This window comes from Ictidomys tridecemlineatus, chromosome 5 (genome assembly GCF_052094955.1).
Source record: "Ictidomys tridecemlineatus isolate mIctTri1 chromosome 5, mIctTri1.hap1, whole genome shotgun sequence".
In the NCBI taxonomy this organism is placed as follows: Eukaryota; Metazoa; Chordata; class Mammalia; order Rodentia; family Sciuridae; genus Ictidomys; species Ictidomys tridecemlineatus.
In genome coordinates, this window is record NC_135481.1 from 183,826,292 (window position 1) to 183,850,197 (window position 23,906).

The 23,906-nt window shown below is 38.4% G+C and overlaps 1 protein-coding gene across 5 annotated transcripts in view; it reads right to left on the reverse strand.

Moving 5' to 3' along the window:
- The window catches only part of Chd6 (chromodomain helicase DNA binding protein 6), a 239,790-nt gene that overhangs the window by 108,156 nt on the left and 107,728 nt on the right, over positions 1-23,906 (reverse strand). For all 5 annotated transcript variants that reach the window (XM_078051794.1, XM_021729477.3, XM_013360568.4 and 2 more), the window contains 2 exons: positions 11,476-11,623; positions 9,462-9,611 (listed from right to left, as the gene is read on the reverse strand). In XM_078051794.1, the coding sequence (XP_077907920.1) occupies positions 9,462-9,611; positions 11,476-11,623 (298 nt within the window). The remainder of the gene's footprint in view (positions 1-9,461; positions 9,612-11,475; positions 11,624-23,906) is intronic.

A 23,906-nucleotide genomic window follows, 5' to 3' on the forward strand; every position in this document is an offset into this window, starting at 1 on the left:
TATTTTTGGTTTTTAACTTGACTTGCTTTCTCCTCTGATTGGCTTTTCCTTTAGTAGTTCCTCCTCTTGCTGATTTTCATTGCTGTTTTTCATTCCCCCCTCATGGAATATTTTGCTGAGGATGTTCTGTAGTGCAGGCTTTCTAGTTGTAAATGCTTTTTTTAACTTTTGTTTATCATGGAAGTTTTTTATTTTGTCATCAAATGTGAAGCTTAATTTTCCTGGATATAAGATTCTTGTTGTCATACATTTTCTTTCAGAGCTTGGTATATGTTATTCCAGGACTTCCTAGCTTTGATGATCTGGGTTGAGAAATTTGCTGAGATCCAAATTGGATTCCTCCTATATGTAATCTGATACTTTTTTCTTGTGGCCTTTAAAATTCTATCTTTATTCTGTATGCTTACATCTGTATAGTTGATATCTTCTACAGGTCATTAATTCTGTCTTCAAATGATGCTCTGCTTCAATCTCCTCTATGCCTAGGACTAAAGTCAGAAATATATTCTGATATATATTATACTGTACCCCACTTGTCTCATGTTTTGCTTTTCCATTCTTTTTCTCTATGTGCTTCCACTTAGAAATTTTGCTCTAAACTGTCTTCTTACTCACCAATTCTATCTTCTGCTCTAATATTATTTTACACTTATCTACTGGGTTCTGAATTTTATAATCAAATTTTTCAGTTCTCAGCAGTTGATTTTGGGAGTCTTCTTTTGAAAATTTATCTTATTCATCTTCTCCTTATTTTAACATTTATCATATATATCATTTTATCATAGTTATTAAGTTCTTTTCTGCTAACTTCAACACTGGGCTCACCTGGGGTCTGCTGCTACTAAATGCTTATTCTCTAAATTTTTAGTCACATTTTCCAGGCTCTTATCTAATCACTTTTTTTTAATAAATATTTTTTTAGTTGTCAATGGACCTTTATTTTTTATTATTGATATGTGGTGCTGAGAATCGAACCCAGTACCTCATACATGCTAGGCAAGCACTCTGCCACTGAGCCACAACCCCAGACCCTCTAATAACTTTTTACTTCATGTTGGACATTGTGGATAAAAAGTTCCCAAACAGTTCCTATTACAAATTTTTTTTTTTTTTAATTTTCTCTTAGACAAACAGGGAAAAGTGGTAGTTTCTTCCACCTAGTAGGCTGAGTTGGGTCAGGCCTGGGTTATCATGTTAAGATTCAAGCTTCCAGAACACAAATGTCCAAGGTCACCGAATTGAGAGGCTGGCAGATCTTTATTCTCTTGAGCCCTGAGTCATACTCTATGGAGGTTGGTTTGTTTGTTTTTAGTACTGGGGATTAAACCCAGAGATGCTTTAACATTAAGCCATATCATTAGCCCTTTTATTCTGAGACAGGGTCTCACTAAGTTGCATAGGTCCTCACTTCATTGTTGAGACTGGCCTCGAACTTGTGATCTCTATGCCTCAGCATCCTGAGACGCTGGGATTAAAGACAGGTCCCACTGGCACCCTATTGAGGTTTTGAGTAGCCTTTTTTTTTTTTTAATATTTATTTATTTAGTTAGTTTTTGGCATACACAACATCTTTATTTGTACGTGATGCTGAGGATCGAACCCAGGGCCACACGCATGCCAGGTGAGCGCGCTATCGCTTGAGCCACATCCCCAGCCCCTTGAGTAGCTTTTTATTCTCCAACCCCAAGAAGGTTAAAAGTATGACAACTATTGTATGAGAGAGTAAATTTTTTGTGGTCGGCTATCTGTCTAGTGAATTTTTTTTCACCTGTGTACTATGAGACTATGAGATTTCAATTTGTCTTTTGCTGAGCTCCTAGTTTCCTGGGCTATCCTAAATTAGCAAAAGTCTCCAGGGAGAAATCCTTTTGCTTTAGGGATTCCTTAGTTTCCAATCACTTCAACGACCTTTGTATATGTTCAATCACTAATGGGGCCAGTGGGGTTCTCTTCAAACCAGAAGAGTCTCTCTCTATGGGCCTAGTCTGCACCTTAGCCTGCTCCTAAAACTGGGAAATGTCTTCGGAGAAGACAACAGCCAGCTATTGTCATCTCCCCTAGGAATGGCTCTTTATTGTCAGGAATTTTAGTTCACTGAATTCTTGATGCTTCCACAGCTATTAGATATCTTTAAAAATATGTTTTTTGTAACTTAATCCCAACATTGTAGTTGAATGCTATCTATCGCAATCTGATAGGTAGGGGAAATCTTATGTATTAACTGATTACTGGAGTTGCCTGGGGCCTAGTTTCTGGGTTTCTTCTCTTTTCTGTCTATACTCATTTTTCTTGCTCATGTCATCTCACAACTCCATTGTGATACCTGCCAAATTTATATATTTAGCTCAGAAACTTCCCCTGACTACAGATTCTAATTGTAATCTAATTGTTACTTGCCATCTCCATTTGATTTTCTTGTGGTATTTCAATTTAAAATACCCAATAACTAAACTCCTAGCCTGGTCTTCTAGCCAACACTCCTGCTCCCTACCTCTGACCTCGCATAGTCCTCTCCCATTTGAGATAAATTTAAACTCTATCTTTTAGGTACTCAAATAACAAATCCCAATTTAATCTATTTCTCTTTTCTCTCCAAATATCACATCTGACTGGCCAAAAACTCTTTTTGTTTCTATCTTTAAAATATTTCCAGAAACCAGTTCTTTCTACTGTTTCTACCCTGGTCAATACCACCTTCATTTCTCACCCAGATTACTCCCAAAGGGCCTCCTAACTGGCTTCCCTGCTTCTGTTCTTATCCCACAAGTCTCTTTTCAATATAACATTCAGAATTGCCCTTTTTAGTATTTTACTCCTCTGCTCCCCCCACCCCACTACTCTGCTTTTATTGCTTTAAAAGGCTCCTCCTTAACTCAGAGTAAAGCCAAAGACCTTCCAATGGTCTTCAAAACCTACAGGATCTATATTTACCCTCTCATCTCATCTGCTACCTCTTAAGGCTCCTTGTCTGTTCTTCATACACAGTAAACATGCTTCTCCCTCAGAGACTTAGAATAGGTTGTTCCTTTAAGTCTCTGATATTCTCTTATTCTTACCTACCTTGAAGAACAGAAAAGGTAAGAGATGGCTTCTTGTGATAGGATTTTAACCGGTCCTCAGAGTGTTTACTAGAACCAAATCTAACAAAATGTTAAAATGTGGATAAGAAAGCAGAGGTCTTTACTCTGAGTATTAAAAGGATGTAAGGCTTACAACATTCTTCATTATAGAAAATTTTCAACTAACATTTAAGTAGTCTGAAATAAAATATTTTTATCTTTTAACATATATTAAATAATGGGGTTCAGCCCTAATATTAAAGAACTGCTGTGTCTTTTTTAAAAACAGTTTAACAAAAGAGTTATAAAGGAAAAAACTCAGGCTGTAACTACTACCCAGGACAAGAAACAGAAGCCAAATACCCTGGGTGTGCTCTCTGTCAAGCCCCCTTTCCCACTTAGCTTCCATCTCAATTTGCAGAGTTCTCATTTACTTGGTTTCCCTTTTAGCTTTATATAAATGGAAAATTATAAAAATTAAAAATTAGCGGTGATCATCAAAACACTGAAAACAGGCTTTTATTCTATCTTTAAAAAAGGAAAAGGGAATAGCATTTCTCAAATACACATCAAAGTAGGAAGGAAACTGGAAAATTAAGATTTTTTCCCGACAGCAATTGTGCATAAAAGCATGATCATATGTGTATAAACACTCAGTGTATACAGATACACACAGATATAAACTAAATCTGCCTGCCAAACACACTTCCATAACCACCATCTGTTCTTAACTGCTTGGAATTTTCTCAAATTATCCTTCAAAGAAGACCATTTTAATTCATTTACTTGTATGTTGTATAATTAAAAAAATTTATTCTGAGGGCAAGGGGAATCACAAAAACTTTCAACCCTATTCACCCCAAACCTCAACTAACCACTTCATTTACTTTTATTTAAAAAACCATAAGGAAGGGTGTAGTAAGCAAATCACTTTTCAAATTAACAAACATTTACAGATTGCCATCGAAGGTTCAAAAGTGGCCTCTAGCATAGTGCATGGTATCAGAGGTTTTACATTCACCCAGGGAAAATACAATAAACATTTGCCTTAGAAATGCCCCAGGGTAGCTGGGCAGTGACCAACTCCTGTAATCCCAACGGCTCCCAGCAGCTCAAGAGGCTGAGGCAGGGGAACTGTAAACTCAAAGCCAACCTGGGCAACTTAGCAAGACCCTGTCTGAAAAGGAAAAAAAAAAAAAAAAAAAAGGATGGAGATGTGGAGAGGAGAAAAGAAAAGCTCCAAGGTAAATGCTAAATGTGTGACAATAACTACTAGTCCAATGAGAATTCAAAAAGAGAGAAGAGCCTGGATTTAACAGAACAGGGTATAAAAGGGTATAAAACTTGGGCCCTAAAGAATGATGGTTCATAAGAGAGGACAGCAAAGATAAGGCAAGATGAAAGGAACCCAAAGAATGAAAGGATATATAAGAAACACACCTGCAATTCCAGTGACTTGCAAGACTGAGACATGAAGAGCTCAAGTTTGAGGCCAGCCTCAGCAACTTACTAAGCCTCCATCTCAAAATAAAAAAATAAAAAAGGACTGGGGAGCACAGTGGTAATGTGCCCCTAGGTTAAATTCTTAGTTTAAAAAGAAACAAAAATTCTATGTGTAACATGAACTAACTCTCTCTCTGTCTGTCTCTCTCTCTCTTTTGCTGGGGATTATAGGACTGGGGAACTTTATGGCCCCAGTCCTTCTATCTTTTATTTTGACACAGGGTCTTGTTAAGTTGTTGAAGCTTGACTCAAACTTACAATTCTCCTGCCTCAGCCTCCCAAGTTGCTGGAGAGTAACTCATCTTCGTAAAGAGTAAAATCATTATACTGAATGTGGGGGGTTGCAAATAAATGAAGGTAAATGGGTAATATGTGATCTCATTTTTAAAAATCAGACAAGTAAGCCTTACTCTAATACAGCAGTTAAGAAGTAACCACCTCAGATTCTTGAGCAAGAGATGAAAAATAACAGCAATTCCCCTGCTATTTTGGGAAAATTAATTTGATATCAGATTAGGAAAGACAGAAAGTTACAGAATGGAACTACAGAACTGTGATGCAGTCATCTGAACACTGGGTTACAGCAGAAAAAGGGAAAACAAATTCAGAAAACAGCCTAAAGAGAAATAGAGTGTAGGAATCTGTGTTTGTACCTAATGAAGAAATGGCAAGACAAGAAACTGCCCAACCCGGCTGAGTGAACAGAAGCTTAATGATGGCCAAACTGAGCCCACAGCATGGAGTCACATAAACTGGTGCAAAGGTACAGCAACGCCACAAGGCAGCAAGGAGCCTTAGAAAAGGAGGTCTGTCTGCAGACTTAAGTGGCTGCCTGGACTGAGAAGTAGATGAATATCAATGGGAAAAGTATGCTAGTGTAAAGAAACAGAAGGAAAAAAAGAGCCTGGATTTAAATATATATATTTTTTCTTATCTTTCTAATCCAGGAGTTTAAAAAAAATAAACTTGTTTACATAATGGCTTAACTATATTTATTTATTCATTCATTCAATAAATAGATAAGTACAACTAAGTGCAAGTCTTCATGTTAGCTACCAGTTAACAAATAAAACTCCACCTACACTATGTGAAAAATCACAAAATATTAATGCCTCTTTTGAAAAGTTTACAATCTAAGGGATCAATCAAGAATGACACTCAAAACAGATGGCAGAGGCATTGAAGAATCAGAGCAGTCACAAGCTTCAATTAAAGAGCTCAAATATTCCAGCTGACTCTCCACTTTGGGCATAAATGCAACAATGGCAGTAACTTACAAAACAGAAGATAGAAAGTGTGTAGGAAAGGTTTCATTTAAATGTTTCCTGGGGATTAATGTAGAAGATACAAACCTACCCTAAAGTAGCTCATGGCTTAGAAGAAAGAAACCAGAGATGGTAGGTATCCAAAGGATAATGGAAGGACAGGGGCAGGATTAAATATGTTGGAGCGTTCTGGGAGCACAGCGGATCTTGTTTGACTCCATGCCACGGCATGTTTGGGCCCTCCACATCAGGCTCCTGTCTTTCCAGCCAGGATAGATGGTTTTTGTCTTCCCCTTTCTTCCTGCTGTTGCCCTCTGTGCTGAGGACAGTGTTCAGATGACTGTTGCACAATGTTCTGTAGTTCCCTGTTATAGGGGGAGCAGGGAGCATCCTCAAAAGGGAAACTGAGCTTAGCCTGTCAGGCACAGAAAAAGGCCCAAGAAGGTACCATAGGCAAAGATCCAAGAGAAGTGCAGAGGAGAGCACTGTGAGCTGAAGATTCATTCAAACTGAAGTACTACTTTTGCTCCAAAAGGCAAAATCATACTAATTGCTCAAATTGCAGGAGGCAAAAACCAAAAGAGCCTTGTAAAAGTCTACACATTGTTAAGTGCATCAGAGAACTGTGAAAGTTTGCCTGTTCTCGGCACCAAATCAGCTGGACAAAGAATAAGAAAGCGGAGTCAGCCAGGAATGGAAACTTATTTCCAGCTTCTGAAAACCAGAAGCTGGTTTGGGAACTATCTTCTGAATCCCAAAGTGGGGCTGCAACAACAGGCCAATCTTGATCTAGAAAGAATCACGTCTAAAGATACTTTTAACAACCTACTGATAGGTAACCAATGCTAAGGGTATAATCTGAGGCTGGGACAGGAGTCAACAGTTACAGAATTGTACTGAGTATGCGGACAAGACTCGGCACAGACCTGCAGAGAGATGGCAAGGACTTTCTAGTGCAGACTCTACTCCCTTCTCTGTCCCACACTGAAGTGAGCAGGAAGGCAGACATTACCCAGAGGGCCTTGGGGGAAGGACATAAGGGAAAAAAAAATCAGTCTTCCTTAATGATTTTCTGTGCCAGTAAACACCATGGATTGTCTAGAATCCAAGATAGGATCCCTAACTTTCAAGCTTTCATTAAGCCTGGGAAATATGTTCAAATCTCACCAAGAAGCCCTGTATGAAAAACAGATACATGGGGAACTATTTTGGTTCTGTAGCATTAGGGATGATTTTGAAAACCTCTTGAAAAGCTGATCCCCCCAGAGATCTCTTCATAGGTGCTCCTGCTTGTCTTACAGGGGAGGCCAAATCCTAGGACTGCCTCTCTGAACATCAAAGTCAAAACCATGTATTGGGCCTCACTCTTGTTTAAATTTGGTTAAACAATTTTAGGTATAATTAACGCAAACTTAGATTCTATCTTATGTCTCTCCAGGTATAAATCTTCTTTGCTACATCTTTAGAGGAAAAAGGAGCCATGGTAATACATAAAATTTCCTGAATTCTTTCTAGCACATCAGTTACTGTTTCTCTTCAGGTACCAGGGGAAGAAGTCTTAACAGCATCTGAAAGCTGTTTAATGGCTTAGGCTAAATGGCTACTTGGAGAAAATAAAATTCCTAATAGTGTTTTAACATAAAATCCCCAAGAAGGAAACCCCATTTTAAAGGAACATAATCCTATCATTTCATGGCAGTCCTAAAAATAGCAAGAGCTATTTTTAACTATGTGTTTGAAAAGTACTGCAATGATAACACATCAAATTGTTATTATTCCTATTAAGTATTATTTCATGAGTTGGATAATCCTTAGAAGAAACATGAAATCAACTCTTAAAGGCTAGTCATCAATTAAGTGCAGATATAGAACTCTTATCTAGATCATTCTGTTCCTTAAAATAGGAACAATAACCCCTTGCTCCTCCCCATGTAGAGACAAATGGAAGGATATGTGAAATTACATGAAAACACTTTAAGTTGGAGGCAAGGTGGCTGAAAAAGATAAAGCATTATCAGCTTCTGTGAGACACACTGGAATCCAAAAGGGACAGGTAGCTATGCTGCTGCCACTTGGCATGCAAAATGAATTCTGCCAAGTCAGCAACAGCGACTACAGAACAAGACAGACTGTGTCCCAGAACGCTGCTGGCAACAATGTCCCTCCTACATACTCAGCCTGCTGCTTCTCTTCCTTTTCATTTTTTCTCTATAAGCTCCTCAGCTTAGATCTCCTTTTCAACATTTAACCCTCTTCTCATCTCTGTCTCTGTCTAGATCAAGTCCTAATGCTATCATCCTCTCCTTAACACTGCAGGGGGGACTGATAAAATGTAAACGTGGTCATTCTGCTTGTCTGCTTTGACCTACTGATGCGACCTATCTTTTATTCAACCTACAGTATGAGGGCACATACCACAGGTGGTATCCCTGTTAAGTGTGACTCCACCTACTTTTCAGCTCTTATGTCCCACCATTCCTCAAATCATACTCCAATATCTAGCATACTCATCACTGGTCATGTAGTATCTTTATGGTTGCCCTTCAGGTTGTGAGGCTTTTGTTCTTGGTAGAAATGGCCCTCCTGCATCCTTATTCTCCTGAACTCCTGCCCATTCCTCTTTCTGTGTGGCCACTGCATCTAGCACATACTTCTCGATCAACATAGAAGTATAGACATGTGCTGAATTCTCTTAGACAAAGCTCTGTGGAGGCAGGAGTCATATGCTGATACTCATTCCTATATCCCAGGACCTGGTCTTCTAGCAGACTCTGAATATATATTTGTTGAATTAAAGTTCCAATTATAATTATTAGTTCATTTGATTACATTCTCTGAGCAAGTATTTACACATATAAGATTTTTATACTCTAATCAAAGAGACAAAAACAGAATCAGAGATCAGACATATTCAAATACAATTACAAATTGTGGCAAGTGCTACGAAGGAAATAAACAAGGAGCTAAAACAGAATCACTGAGATGATAGGCAGGAATCTACTTTAGATAAAAGAGACAGGAAAGATTTTTCTAAGGAGATGCCCTTTTAGGTTAAACTTAACTGATGGCAAACCAGTCATTTGAAGCATGTGGCAGAGAGCATTCCAAGCAGAAGGAACAACAATGGCAAATGCTGGCAGATAAGAAAAGAACTGATGTTTATTAAAAGATGGCTAGCCTTGCCAACCGTGGCGGCACAGGCCTACAGTCCTAGCAACTCAGGAAGTTGAGGCAGGAGGATTCCAAGTTTAAGGCCAAGCTGGGCAACTAAATGAGACCCTGTTGCAAAATAAAAAAGGGCCGGGGATGTTTCTCAGTGATAAAATATCCTAGTCCCCAGCACTTAAAAAAAAAAAAAAAAAAGATGGCTAACGCTTTGGTTGCACAGAGATAGAAGGAAAATTTGCTTAGCTCAAATAGAAATCTGGTGAAACAGGGAGAGAGTATGATTATAAAGGGCCCTGCTATGCAGAGTAAGGAGTGCTAATTTTAAAGTATAAGAGGAAACCATTCAAAGGTAACTAGCAGTAGTTAAATGATGTAACTTAGGCCTCAGCAAACAGCCCTGTTAGCTTCATCAACTAGGCCATGATGACTGCTTAGCCATGGTTATTACCCTCACACAAGGCCATACCTCTGCTTGCCAAGCCAGTGTAGAAGCTGAGAGTGCAGATGTTCGGCCAGCTCCAAGAACAGCGATTGTTTCCCCATCATCATCCACCACTTTGAAGTCCAGGTCCTCGTTATATTTTCTGCGTTTTACTTGTCGTCCTGAGCGTCGTTTCTACAGGACAAACATAACATCAGAGCAGCTCTGAGAGTCAAAGGCAAAAAGTGACACAAGAACATCCTCATATACACTTGCTAACACCTCAAGTGGGGTTTTCCCTCCTTAGAAAAGGAATCTTCTGTAAACATAACTCTCTTATGGACTAAATTCACTGAAAATGTAATATAGCTGAGTGAGGGGGAGAATAAAAGTTTCATTTCCAGAATGCCATGATTCACTATGAAGAAGGTGAAATCTCAGGGTCCAGAAAGACATATTTTTGTTTTTTTCAGAACGCCTTTATTTTATTTTTATGTGGTACTGAGGATTGAAGCCAGTGCTTCACACATGCTGGGTAAGCACTCTGCCACTGAGCTACAGCCCCAGACCAGAAAGACATATTTTATTCATCAATAACAGTGATGTTTTTCCTCTTTCCTGGAACTGGCTTCTGTTCCCGCAAAACAAGGAAGAGAGGTACACTCCACCGTCTTTGAGGTCCACTCCAGCATGAGTGGGAAGCCCAGGTTTATAACAATAACAATGTTTTTATTATGTATGTATTTATTTATTTAGCTCAAATTCAATTTACTCACCACAAACTCCTAAAAATATAGTTTGAAAAACTAATCAATACCATTTTTTTATTAGGACTTACTTTGAGACTCTCATAACACTTGTTGAAATGTTGGGAGACATCTGAAGTATGACAAAATGGCAAGTCATCATTTAAGAACTCATCTCTAATCAAGTAGCTTGCACCTTTTAGAGAAAGAATGTGCAACAACAAAGAAGGGGAGTGACTTTCCTCAGCAGTAGAACCACTTCAGGAAACTAGTGACCAGCTAGCACAGTCTCAGATATTCAAACCTTGAACAAAAGCAAAACCTCATCTCCAGTTTCTTTTAAAAGAAGAAACCTTTTCTCTATGTTCCCATCATTCCTTCACTGCATTACCTCTATGGTGTTTTAACTCTGTGTGAGAGATTCCAAAAAAGAACAAACTTCTCCCTATTCCCATACACAGATCACCATTCTAGCAACACTGAACTCCCTGCAAAATCCCATCAACTCATTGTGATTGATCCTCTGCCACTCTGGATACTTAACAGCCACCAGTCCCAGCTTACAGGCAGCAAAGGGGCTTCCGCTCTGACACCAGACACTACAAATTATGAGTACTACAATGTTACAAGCTGACACCTTCCTACATTAGAGATCAAGGAGAAACTAAAGGGGGTCCAGATGATGCTGGAAGGTACAGTAAGTTGGCTTTATTCTCAATGGTCTCCTTGTAGCACCATGGTACGGATAAATTGCTGTAGATATAAGAGGAATCATCATTTTCAAATATTAGAATTCATGTCCAAGAGAAGTTATCTCAACTCAGGCATACCATGGCATAATTTTAGGAACTGAATTAGATGGGTATCTTCTTGTCCCTGCTTTTGGCTAAATCTCCATTTTGGCAAAATGAATATATCCCTAACTTTCCAAGCATCTGGAACTATAAAGTCATCCTTGTTCAGACTAGCCTACCACTGAGCACTAAATGCATTACCTACATGTCAAACTGGCCTCCTGAGCCTTATCTAGTCTGGCTCACAACTTCATTTTCCACATCAACTTCCTCTGCAACCTAATACCATTCTACTTTCTAAGAAGAAAGCAAATGCCGTTAAACAACTGGGCAATCATTAGTATAAGGATTGGGCTAGGGAAAAAGCCTGTTGTCTACTTGTTCATCCACCAAGAAGAAGCCCAGCCCAGGTCTGTGCGTAAGGAAAATAAGCTAAAGACAGGCACACAGGAGCATCAATATCAGCAAGACCCCGTCCAGCAGCCGTAACCTCCAGTAGGCTCCCAGTCACAGCTATACCTGGTTGTCTGCAGACTCAGTGGACTCCTCAGGACTCCTCAGGGATGTGTTCGGCAGGCCCTGATCCAGCTCTAAGCTCTCCACTGTGGTTTCACTTTTCCTTTTTCCTTTCTTCTTTCTCTCCACTGGGGTTGGTCCTTGCTCCTTGCTACAAGGAGAAATTCAGAATTAAAACTGTTGGGCAGTTTTGAAAACTAAGATTTCTCATATAATCAGCTATGAAATCTTACCCTGAAATCCTAGGTCAGGGTAGAGTTTAATGGAGAATCTATAAAAGTTTCTTCCCAGAAATATGGGAAGAATATGTACATGGATTAATGCAAAATCCAACATTCCTATAATAACTACTATAGCAACAATGTGGTAAGAAAAGCATGAATATCTCCAAAAATCCCACTTTTGGTTTAAACAAATGTCTTCACTAGAAGTTTGTTTCACAGATATTTAAATTCACCAAATTAAAATGTTCCTTTAAGTTAACTGGAAGAGACAACTCCGCAATCTGTCATCCTCCTCTATTGAGAATGAGCAACCTCCTCCTAGGCCTAAAGTGAGCATTAAGAACTCATAAATGAAGATATCACTGTCCTTGCCCTTCAGGAGCTTACAGTTATAAAAATCCTATAGGCCACATATAGCCACAGCCCAAGGCAGTACATGAATGCTTTCTCAGAAATGTTGAGAGAGGCAAAGTCCATCTATTTTTCAAGGCCCTACCAAGATGGCAACATTTTCTCTAAAAAGTCTTCCTTCTCGTAGACAGTAAAATCTCTTTTCCATACATCCCAAACAACTTCAACTGTGCTTTGGTTAAGATGCTTAAAATCTGATCTTCACCAAAGTTAGTCATTAACCATGGATACCAGACTTAGAACTCATGTAACGACATACAGTGTCTGAATCCTCTGCAGTTGTGCAATAAAGGTTGGTTGAATGAATAATGAATATTTTATACTTCTCTGATCTCTCCAATCAGGGTCTAAGTTCCTAGAGAGTACTACTAAGTTTTATGTTCCTATGAGTGAGCAGTTTTATGCCTTATGCACAGTAAGTGTTCAATTAATATTTAAGCAAGTTTTTAAAAAATTTTATGCAACAGATAAATTAATGCATTAATAGATAAATAAGATTATTTGTGTTGGGGAGACTTGGAAAAACTTGAGCAGAGATATACACGGAATTTTGACAGACATTAGACAGAAACAATAGTAATTAATAATAATGACTGCAGCTAATGCTTATTTATATAAGCATTGTATACACGCACAGTTTTAAGTTCTTTAACATGGATTATCTCCTTTATGCCTCAAGATGACACTATAAGGCAGACAGTATCTTTATTCTCATTTTACCAAGAGAAATATGAGGCACAGTGAGGTCAATTTAGATTTCCAGAGTAATCAGACCAGGAAACAGTGGAGACAGGATCTGAATCCAGGTAGTTTGTGCTTTTAATCACCATGGCATTCTTGAGGAATGGAACAGTGTCACAGACACACTTAGTTAAAAGCAGCTTTGTAGCTGGAAAAGAGGGAGAGCACACACAGAAGTACTACACAACAGAGCTGGAAGGAAAAATTAATGGTACATGCGACCAAAGAGTATAGACTTCAGCCTGTGGGAAAAGGGCCATGATGCCAAGTCCAGGCAACAGGCACTGAAAACCTACAATAGATGCAATTGATTAGGGCTCAAAGGTGAGAATGCTTTGAAAGGCCCAGCAGGAGTAGAAGCAGTAGTCTTAGCAAGTGACAAAACAGATGGCCTTGTTTAGTATCAACATGCATTCAGCTACTGCCGACTATAGATCAGGCTGCTTGGGTCCTCACAGACTCACAACCAGGTAGTATAAACCGAGCCCATCTCTGATGTCACAGGCCTGTCTATGGGAAAATTCATGATAAAAACAATTCTGGCTCAACTTGAAGAAGTGAAAATTAAGGGTCTTGCCATTTCAGAGGATTACAGATTTTAACAAGGGACTTATACCCTCAACTAGGGAACAAAAGCAGAAGTTCTTATCAGTATAGAGAAAAGGTTTGGGTGAAACAGCTTAAACAAAAGATGCTAAATTTTCACAAGAATTTTTATCTCATGTTAAATGGCATCTTATTAAGAAAACTCTATGGCAATTATGTTTTACTGAGTACTTATGCATTGTGTGTCTCAGTGAACAGTCCCAGGAAGGGGTCATGGCAAATAATCCTGATATTTCAAATAAGGAAACCAGCAAAGGTCCCAAAGTCAGTAGCAGTAGAGCAGAGGCTGATACTCTGGTCATCTGAGTCACAGGGAAAATCCCTCAGAAGCCTGAGGCAGGAGGATTGCAAGTTTGAGGCTAGCATCAGCAACTTAGTGAGGCCCTAAGCAACTTAGTGAGACCCTGTCTCAAAATAAAAAAAGGCTGGGGATATGGCTTAATGGTTAAGTACCCTGGGTTCAATCCCTAGTACCAAAACAAAAACAAACAAAAATCCCCAGCTTTCCCCTTTTGATAAATGTAAAAAATTCAAATTTCCTTTAATGTTATTAAAATCTTAAAACAATAACTAGAAGAATCAGCAACAAAAACATTTCACCACAGAAAAAGATTCACAAATCAACAGGTATTGATTTTTTATGGTTCTCATAGCAAAAGAAACCTTTTGTTTAAAAAAAAATTTTTTTAAAGAGAGAGAGAGAGAGAATTTTTTTAATATCTTTATTTTTTATTTTTATGTGGTGCTGAGGATCGAATCCGCGCATGCCAGGCAAGCGCGCTACTGCTTGAACCACATCCCCAGCCCCTTGTTTAAATTTTTTGTCACAAATTAAAAAGAACTCTGAAAACATAATCAAAATCACATACTCAGAGGCCTAATGATTCTAATATAAAATCTTAAATCCTTCTTCCCAACATTTGAAATTAACTTCTATCTACTAAATGCAACTTCATTGTATTAAAAGACTATGTGCTGTTTAATTTTCATTTTAAATATGCAGAAACACATGCTTTCATATGCAAAACCATACTCAAAGCTAAACCAAACTCAAACTATAATTAAAGAATAGAACTTCTTTGAGATAAGCCACTTTATTATGATTTGTGTGTGCATTTTCAGAAATACATTAAATGATGAGGATAAGGAGGAGCCATCTGAGGCACTTCCAAAGTCAAGCCTGGGCATTATTTACTAGCTGCTATTAGCCAGAGGCTGGGGGCAGGTGGGGTGCAAAGAATACCTTCTCAAATAAAGGTCAGTAAAACTGGAAAGTGCCTGCTGAAATCTGCTCACTTATTTGGAGGTAAATAAGATTATACTCTACCTGGGAAATCTTCAAAGTGATTTTCTGGAGGTTACCTTTGGCAACAGAATCAATTTTGAGTTCCAAAAATTCTTCCTGGAGCTCTTCTGATAAAGACAAATATCAGGAAGAAAAGATTCCTTGTAAGCTTATCAATGGGATTTTCAAATAGGATATCAAGAAAATATCACCCGAATTCATCCTCCAGGATGATTCTAGATAAAATGTATTCTTCCCCTCTCTGGAACAAGTTTTTAAAACCTTAAGCTTGGAAGTTTTATCAAATGAAAACATTTTAATCTTCAAATTGCTATATCTACAGGTAGATTTGGTCTATGAATACTTGTTTGCTTCTTGAAGTTTCAGGTTCCTCAAATATACTGGCTAAAAACTACAAGCATGTGCATAAACCTTTTGGGTGGCAATTTTACTTAAAAGAAATTTTCTCAAAGATAATACCTCCAATAATATGGAAACACACGTGAGGTTATTCATTGTAGCATTATTTGGTAATGACAAAGTAATGAAAACTACCTAAATGTCTAAAGATAAGTGATTGAATAGATTTGAGTACACACAAAGGAAACTATGCAACTGTAAAAATGATCAGAAAGAATTCTATAATATGCAATGTACAAAGACTATCTTTCTGTGTACAAATAAAGGACAAATAAGAAAACGCATCCGTATTGATTTATCATTACAGAAAGAAACACAATAAACCAAAAGAAAACATACACACACACACACACCAAAACAAAAACACCACTCAGTCATTTATCTATAGGGGATGGGGAAGGGCTAGGGTGAGAGAAATACAGGAAAAAGTTATACTTCTCTGAGCACACCTTTTTACACAGATTTGGCTTTTGAAGATATGTTAAAGTTCTACATATTAAAAAAAAATTAAAAAATTAAGAAAAAAACAAACTCAAGCAGAAGAATCCAAGTGTTTCAACTGAATTGCATAATCACACTGTATGGAAAAATAACTTCATTCCCACCGATTTATGAACACATTGACTCTCAGCTTTTAGGAGAAGGGGGCAGAAGAGCAAACAAATCCTAAACTCATTCTTCTTGGTAGCTGTATGGAGGAAGCAAACCTGAAATGAACCTATTTTATGTGTGGTACAGGATTAAGCAAATAAGCAAATGTGTTGATGTCAGGAGCTGAAGTTTTCATGGAGGAATGGGGAGATGCAAATACTTGCACTTTCTGTAAGAATATGTATGCAAACATATATATGTGTATACGTTTTGGTATGTTTGTCTGTACGTACAGTTCTATGGGCATGTCTGTGTGTGGTCCTCCCAGTTTTGACAACCCAAAGGGCATAAAGGCAAATGTGTACACCTTCCATTCAGATCTTGATCTCTCCTCACGTCAGAGAAATGGATGACTCCAAGGCTAAAGTAAGGAAGACAAAAACTGAGCCAGAAACATGTTGCTATATCAGAAGGCAAGGAAGTGCTTGAAAAAATGATGGAGGAATGTCAAAATGACAATGGAGACTCTCGAAGAGCTCTTGTTGGCCCAAGCTGGGGTCATTTGGACCCAAAAGTAATTGAACAATGAAGAATTGTAAGTCATTAAAACAATAGGATTCCATACTGATGATAGCATGATATAATGAATAAATAAGGGAGAAGGGAGAGAATTGTTTTCCCACAGCATACAAATGGTAAATGTAGAGGAAGTGGAACAAGTTTTTAAAACCTTAGAAAATGATTTTGTGACCACCACAGGAAAGATGGATCTGGTCTAAAATCCTCAAGGGATGCCAAATCCAGGAAGTACAATTTGAAGGGAAAGAGCAGGATATTTGCAATCTTAAAGTATCTCCCTCCAGACTGCTAATTAGTTACAAGGAATTAAAAAAAAAATAGCCAGACACTAAATATATAAGAATATTATAGCCTGACTTTTAGCAAAGACATATTGGAATATTTAGGAACAAAAAGACATCATATTTACAATTTGTAAGATATTAATAAGTATTTATCAGAATAAGTTGTTTTATATAAACACAAATACTTGTAAATTTTTAAAAAATAACATTTTGATATGAACCTATTCCATTACTGAATGTGTTTGTTCAGTGTTTGCTGTGTTTGTTCCCCAACTTTTTTCTTATAACCAACACTGATTCTGGACTACAAGATTAGACACAGCTCAGGCTGGTCTAATGGTATTCTATTCCTTGTACCACAGTGACTGGTCCAGGTATGGACACATGACCCAGTCAGACCAACTTGGGAGTTCTTCCTTTAAAAAACAAAAACTAACTCTTGCAGGAGTGGTTAGGAAAATCAATGTCTTTCCTCTTATGTCATGAGAAAAAAAATTCTGATAGTGTAGAAAGGTTTCAATTGAAAAGTACAAGTAAGCCCTAAGCAACAAACCCTCTTCCCAGTGAAAAGAGCTTTTGACTGACGTTTCCTTCTAACTCCAAATATGTTCATGCTCTAGTTTGTTATTTTCAACATCAAGCAATGGTTCCTGATATCTACACAGCAAAGCTGATGAATTTAGATCTTACATACCTCTAAAACTCCTGCTCATATTCAATGTATTTTTTAAAAATTCTGTTAGCTAAGACAACTGTGTTTTAATTTTTATTAATTCTTTTGTAACTGCTCTTTTTTTCATAACCAATTCTTGTTTTTCAGACAAATTATCTTGAATCTGAAGATGCTAACTTAAAATCTGTACAAGTCCCTGATGATACAGGTGGGTGGTGAGGCTCTTCTCTGCTGCTGACTAAGATTCTTTCTTTATAAGTTTTGCCCTGAATGGAAGACCTGGCCTGGGATGCTGCACAAATGGGCAGGACTTCTCAAGTGGCTGTTTCTCTCCTCATTTTTAGGGTATGGGCAGGGAAAGGCAGAGAAGCCCATAAATTAATAGGTATTTATCAAAATAAGTTGTTTTATATAAATACAAATTCTAGTAGATGTCACTCCCTAATTGAAGCCCTAGCCTTTCCCTAAGTCAAACTACTCAAGCTATTTTAGAGTAAGCTATAAACCAAGCAGCCACTCTGCAGACAGTCGCTTAATCAGGCCCTCCATTTCTGGCCTGCCTTCAGCCACTCAGAGCTGCCATCTCCACTGTCAGGAGGAAGTATTTCCACCTCAGCTACAAACATAGCTCCTGCATGTGCTCTGAGCCAGGACTCCTTCAATAGCATTTATCCACCAGTATCACAGCACTGGCCTTTCTTGTTCAGAAATGTAGTAACCACTCTCATTTTTGAAGAATTTATTCCTCTTTGTTCTTCCTGTCATTTCAATAAGAGAAAGGAACACAAAAGTGTGCTTTGTTTACAACTGTAAAAGTAGAATGCCCCCAAAGAACACTTGTTAAATGTCTTCTGGTCTTTTTAAGTCTTTTCTCATCTACTAATTCCTTTAATACCAGGCTGAATGCTCACTTCTTCCAAGAGACTCCCTAAATTGTCTTGGCTATTATATATACAGCCACACCAGGTTCTTTTTATTTGTTTATACTTTTGCCCATTTCTTGAATACTTCCAAGACTGTTTTTCTCATTCAAGAAAGCCGAAGCTGTTATCACGTGCATGTTCCTTTGTGGTGGTTGCTTCTGGAAAGTATTCCCATATTTCTTATTGGTTCATTATAACTGAAAATAATGGTGGGATTAGTACATAATACGAATCCTACCATTATGTTCAATTATAATGAACCAATTAAAAATATGGGAAAAAACCTTGAACAATTAAAAAACAAAACAGCAACAAAAGGCTCCTCAGTGATGGGGTTCAGATGATACTACCGCGATCCTTCCTTCCTTCACCAATCAAGTCTCAATAGAAGTACTTATAAACAAAGAAGACACATAGAAGACACTAAAAATATAGGGGGTAATGAGCAGACATGTATCAAGCATTATTATTTAATAACTATTTCCTTACAGAATCTGTAAAGATCCGATACATAACAAACTCTGAGAAGGTCCTAGGGATGATGAAGAAAGCACATTGGTTATTCTTAAAAAAAGGAATGGAGACTTTGTCCAAAGTTTCAGAGGCAATTGTCTTTGCCATTATCATTTAGATTTCTTCTCTACTTATCACACAGTGCTGTGAGTCCCAAGCAGAGATCCTACCCAGAACTCACTGGATTTTTATATTTGTGTTCTTTATTCTAATAAATAATCAGAATGTAAGAACAAGTCTCTCAAAAGAAAGAACCTCATCAATGGAATCTCTTGAGCTTAAAACGTGCCTCAATTAAAGCAAAGACAGATAATTTGCCTTCAAACAGCAAGGCAGCTGTCAGCTCTTGTCAGGAGAGCTAGCTGCCTTTTACTGTCCTTCCTGCACTGTGCAGTACCAGCTTATACAGTAGCAACCAGACAGCTCCAAGAACTGTATAATCAGAAGACCTGAGGTTGAATTAATGCTTTCCAGAAGCAAACAACACAAAGGAAAAGAGGCAAGGCAAACTTTTCTTCCAGAATGTTACTTACTAAGTTTATTGGATTTGGGAGAAAAGTCTGTTCTGGGCTGAGAAACCAAAACAAATGGAAGCGCAAGGCTGAAGCAGAGACTGGGGATCATTACACCACTCGTTTCATTTCCTCTTTTTGGCTTTCTACTCCTAGCAGATGTTGAATATAAAAGCTTTAATATGCTCCATTTCCCCTGTGGTCTTTCATTTGGGACCCATATTTCTCAAAGGATGGTTAAAGAATCAATTATGCTCTAGTTACCTGGGAGACTTTTGGATTGCAGACTGACTCCCTGTTTTAAGAATGGGCAATCTAAAGGGCTGAACATCGATTTACCCTTCAAGTTCCAAGGTATCCAGTAAGAATACAAGGTAGTCACATATACAACCAGAATGGGTCATGTTTCCTGCTTGCCAAGCTGTGCTTTACAGCCCAGAACTCACTTTAAATAAAGGCTTTTACAAAATACAAAACTCACAAGCATGTAGATGCAGGAGCTGCAAAAACTGCTATTAAGGACAGTATCCATTACGAGATGTAATGTTACCTCGTGAGAAATTTCTTTCTCAATTCGTAAATATTTTGTTTTAATGAGGAACTAGCATGTTGCTTTTCTAAGACCATTTCTAAGACCAAACCTTCTATCAACATTTCATGGTCCCACATGACCTGACATCCGCTTTATGGCTTCCCTGGTTCCAACTTTACAGCCATGTGTTAAGTAGCTATATATGTAAAGATATGTGGATATGTTTACATGTGTACACACACGCACGCACATACATACCTGTGAATGTCTTCTTATGCAAGTAAACTCAATCCCCTTTGGAAAAAAAGTACTGTAATTAAAAAAACAATACAAGCAAATAAAGTTATACTAAGTTGAATTTTAATGTTAGAATCAGGGTACTGACAAAGCCTAACTTGGCTGGAGATATTTTCTTGCTTAAGCTATATGTAATTAAGGGGTGAACAAAACTTACACTTAAAAATAATCTGGAGGGAAGAGACTCAACATGGCGGCGGGCGGGGAGGCAGCACTTTCAGTACCTCCTCAGCCACACGAACAGAGAAACACATCAGAACGTTCGGATTCTACCTGCTGAGAAACTCCCAGCAAAATTCCGTTGCAGTGAGTCCTAGGCAGGAGTTTGGGATTATTGGAGGTGACAGCTTGCCCCGGACGGGTGAATCTCGGCCACCCTGTGCGGAGGTGCAGGCAGTCGCTGTCTGCTGACCAGCGCAGAAGGAAGCGTTTCAGCACTGCCAGAGACCTGTGTGGCGTAGGGACCCTTTGAAGAGGTTGCTAACCAAGCCTTCATGAAACAGCGGACCAGAACTGAAACCGAGTCTGGGGCAGACCAGAGACAGGCCAGACCCACCCCTCCCATCGGACACTCCGGCTCGCCATAGCAGAGAGCTGATGTCACCAGAGTTCAGCGAACGGGATCCCTTCCCAGCGAAATCGCTTCAACAGGTGTGTAACTCCCATCCCCACCAGATACATACAGCTGGGAAACCTCAAAAATCTCGCCCCAGAGCTCCATGGGTGTGACTGTAGGGGCCGAGGGAAGCAGAGGGGACTCCCGACCCCCAACTCTCCCTACCGACCCCCAATTCCCCCTACCACCAGCGGTGACACCCAAGGCCTTAGCTGCTAGTTCCCAGGGGCATGGCCACCTAAGGGGTCCAGGCAAATTAAACTGACAGTTCCTAGATCACCCACTCCACAACCTTGGGGTCTGGGTGAATGGCAAACAAGACAGAGTGCTCAGTCGTTCATGAAATAGGGCACTCAGGGGGGCTGCAAGTGTAACTAGATCCACTCAGGGGGGCTGCAAGTGTAACTAGATCCGTGGAGGTCGCCTCCAGTGAGCGAGGCCTGGCTGGCTGGCAGGAGGAAGGGGGGAGGGGCCGGAGAAGAGAAACGGCTCTAGACTAACAGGATTGGAGAGACGCCCAGTAGGGGAAGGGAGCCGCCTTGCAGGGATTGCTGCTGGCACATAGAGGGCAGAAGCTTGGCTCGGAGGGCACAGCTCTGCCTACTGAAAGAGAAGAAAATAGAACTCTAAGACTTTATTTATCATTTTTTTCCTTTTCCCTTTTCAATTTTTATTGTTCTTTCCATTCTCCTTTATTCTACCTATTTTTCTCTCCCTCTTTCTCTTTAAGGAATCCTTCCTTCCCCTTCCCCCTAACTTTCATCCCAAGCATTACGACTTTCATTACGTGTAATTTTCTAAATGCAAATAGGTAAATGTTCCGAGGCTGTCTGTAGGGCTCCTAAGTACCTAGCTATTACCAAATACCCTGATACATTTGCCTGTTAATATCCCCCTTCAATAGAGCATCTTCCAAAGTAGCCAAGACATACTAACCTTCATACATCATAGCACCCAACCTAAACATAAAGTCCTAAGACTAATCAACAGATCACTATATGCCTACAGAATCCGTAAGCCTTTTATGAATCAAATGAATCAGCTTTAAATTACAATAAAGCCCAACATCTCTAGACATAGTCTCCCACCACAAAGGAGAGACCACATAGATATACAAAACCAAAACAAATTTATAGGAGAAAACAGAAACACAGCAGTTAAACAGAATTGGAAAGTAACGTGAACACCATGAAAAAACAAGGGAAAAAGGGATTAAAAACAATGTAGGACAACTTAAATTTACAGGAGAACCTAGAGGCATCAGAAAAATAGACAGAGAAAGAACTCAAGGCATACCTGACTCAAATGGAATGAAATCTTAAAGAAGTCATTAGATAGCAAGTTCAAACAATGAAAGGATACTTTGAAAATGAATTACATAAGCAGATTCAAGAAGCAAAAATGAAATCTACCAGGAGATAGAAATTTTTTAAAAAATCAAACACTAATCCTAGAAATGCAGGAAACCATAAACCAAATCAAAAATTCAAATGAGAATATTACAAGTAGACTAGATCAAATAGAAGTCAGAACATCAGATAATGAACACAAAGTTTATCAACTCGAAAAGAGTATAGTCAATGCAGAAAGGCTGGTAAGAAACCTCGACCAAAACATCCAAGAAATATGGGATGTCATAAAAAAACCAAACTTAAGACTCATTGGGATAGAGGAAGGTATAGAGGTCCAAACCAAAGGAATGAGCAATCTGTTGAATGCAATAATTTTAGAAAACTTTCTAGACATGAAAGATAGAATGGATTGCCAAATCCTGGAAGCCTACAGGACCCCAAACATACAAAACCGTAATAGACCAACTCCAAGACACATTATTATGAAGATACCCAACATAAAGAACAAGAAGAGAATACTAAAAGCTACAAGAGAAAGGAGGAAGATTACATTCAGGGGTAAACCAATTAGGTTAACGGCTGATTTTTCATCACAGACGTTGAAAGAGAGAAGATCCTGGGACAATGTATTTCAAACGCTGAAAAATAATGGATTCCAACCCAGAATATTGTATCCAGCAAAATTAAGACTCAGGTTTGAAAATGAAATTAAAATATTCCATGATAAACAAAAGTTAAAAGAATTCGCAGCCAGAAAACCAGCACTGCAAAGCATTTTGAGCAAAACCCTATAAGAAGAGGAAATGAAAAACAGCACACAAAACCAACAGTGGGAGGTAACTCAGTAAAGGGGGGAAAAATAATCAAAGAGAAAAAAAAAAGCCAAATTAAAATAAATAAATAAACAAACAAACAAACATGACTGGAAGTACAAACCATATTTCAATAGTAACCCTAAACATTAATGGCTTAAACTCACCAATCATGGGACATAGGCCAATAACTTGGATTAAAAAAACAGATCCAACAATATGCTGCCTTCAGGAGACTCATATGATAGGAAAAGACATACACAGGCTGAAGGTGAAAGGTTGGGAAAAATCATACCATTCACATGGTCCTCGGAAGCAAGCAGGAGTGGCCATACTCATATCGAATAAAATCAACTTCAAACCTAAGTTAGTCAAAAGGGATAAAGAAGGACACTATATACTGTTTAAAGGAACCATTCACCAACAAGACATAACAATTATCAATAAGTATGCACCAAATAATGGTGCTGCAATGCTCATAAAACAAACTCTCCTCAAGTTCAACAATCAAATAGACCACAACACAATAATTATGGGTGAATTCAACACACTGCTCTCACCATTGGACAAATCCTCCAAACAAAAGTTGAATAAAGAAACTATAGAACTCAATAACACAATCAATGACCTAGACTTAACCAACATATATAGAATATATCAACCATCATCAAGTGGATATACGTTTTTCTCAGCAGCACATGGATCCTTCTCAAAGATAGACGATATATTATGCGAAAGGGCAACCCTTAGTAAATATAAAGGTGTGGAGACAATATCATGCATCTTATCTGATCATAATGGAATGAAACTGGAAATCAATTATAAAAGAAGGAAGGAAAAATCCTGCATCACCTGGAAAATGAACAATATGTTACTGAATGATCAATGGGTTACAGAAGACATAAAGGAGGAAATTAAAAAATTCTTAGAGATAAATGAAAACACAGACACAACATATCAGAATGTGTAGGACACAATGAAAGCAGTTCTAAGAGGAAAATTCATTGCTTGGAGTTCACTCCTTAAAAAAAGAAAAAAAACAACAAATAAATGATCTCACACT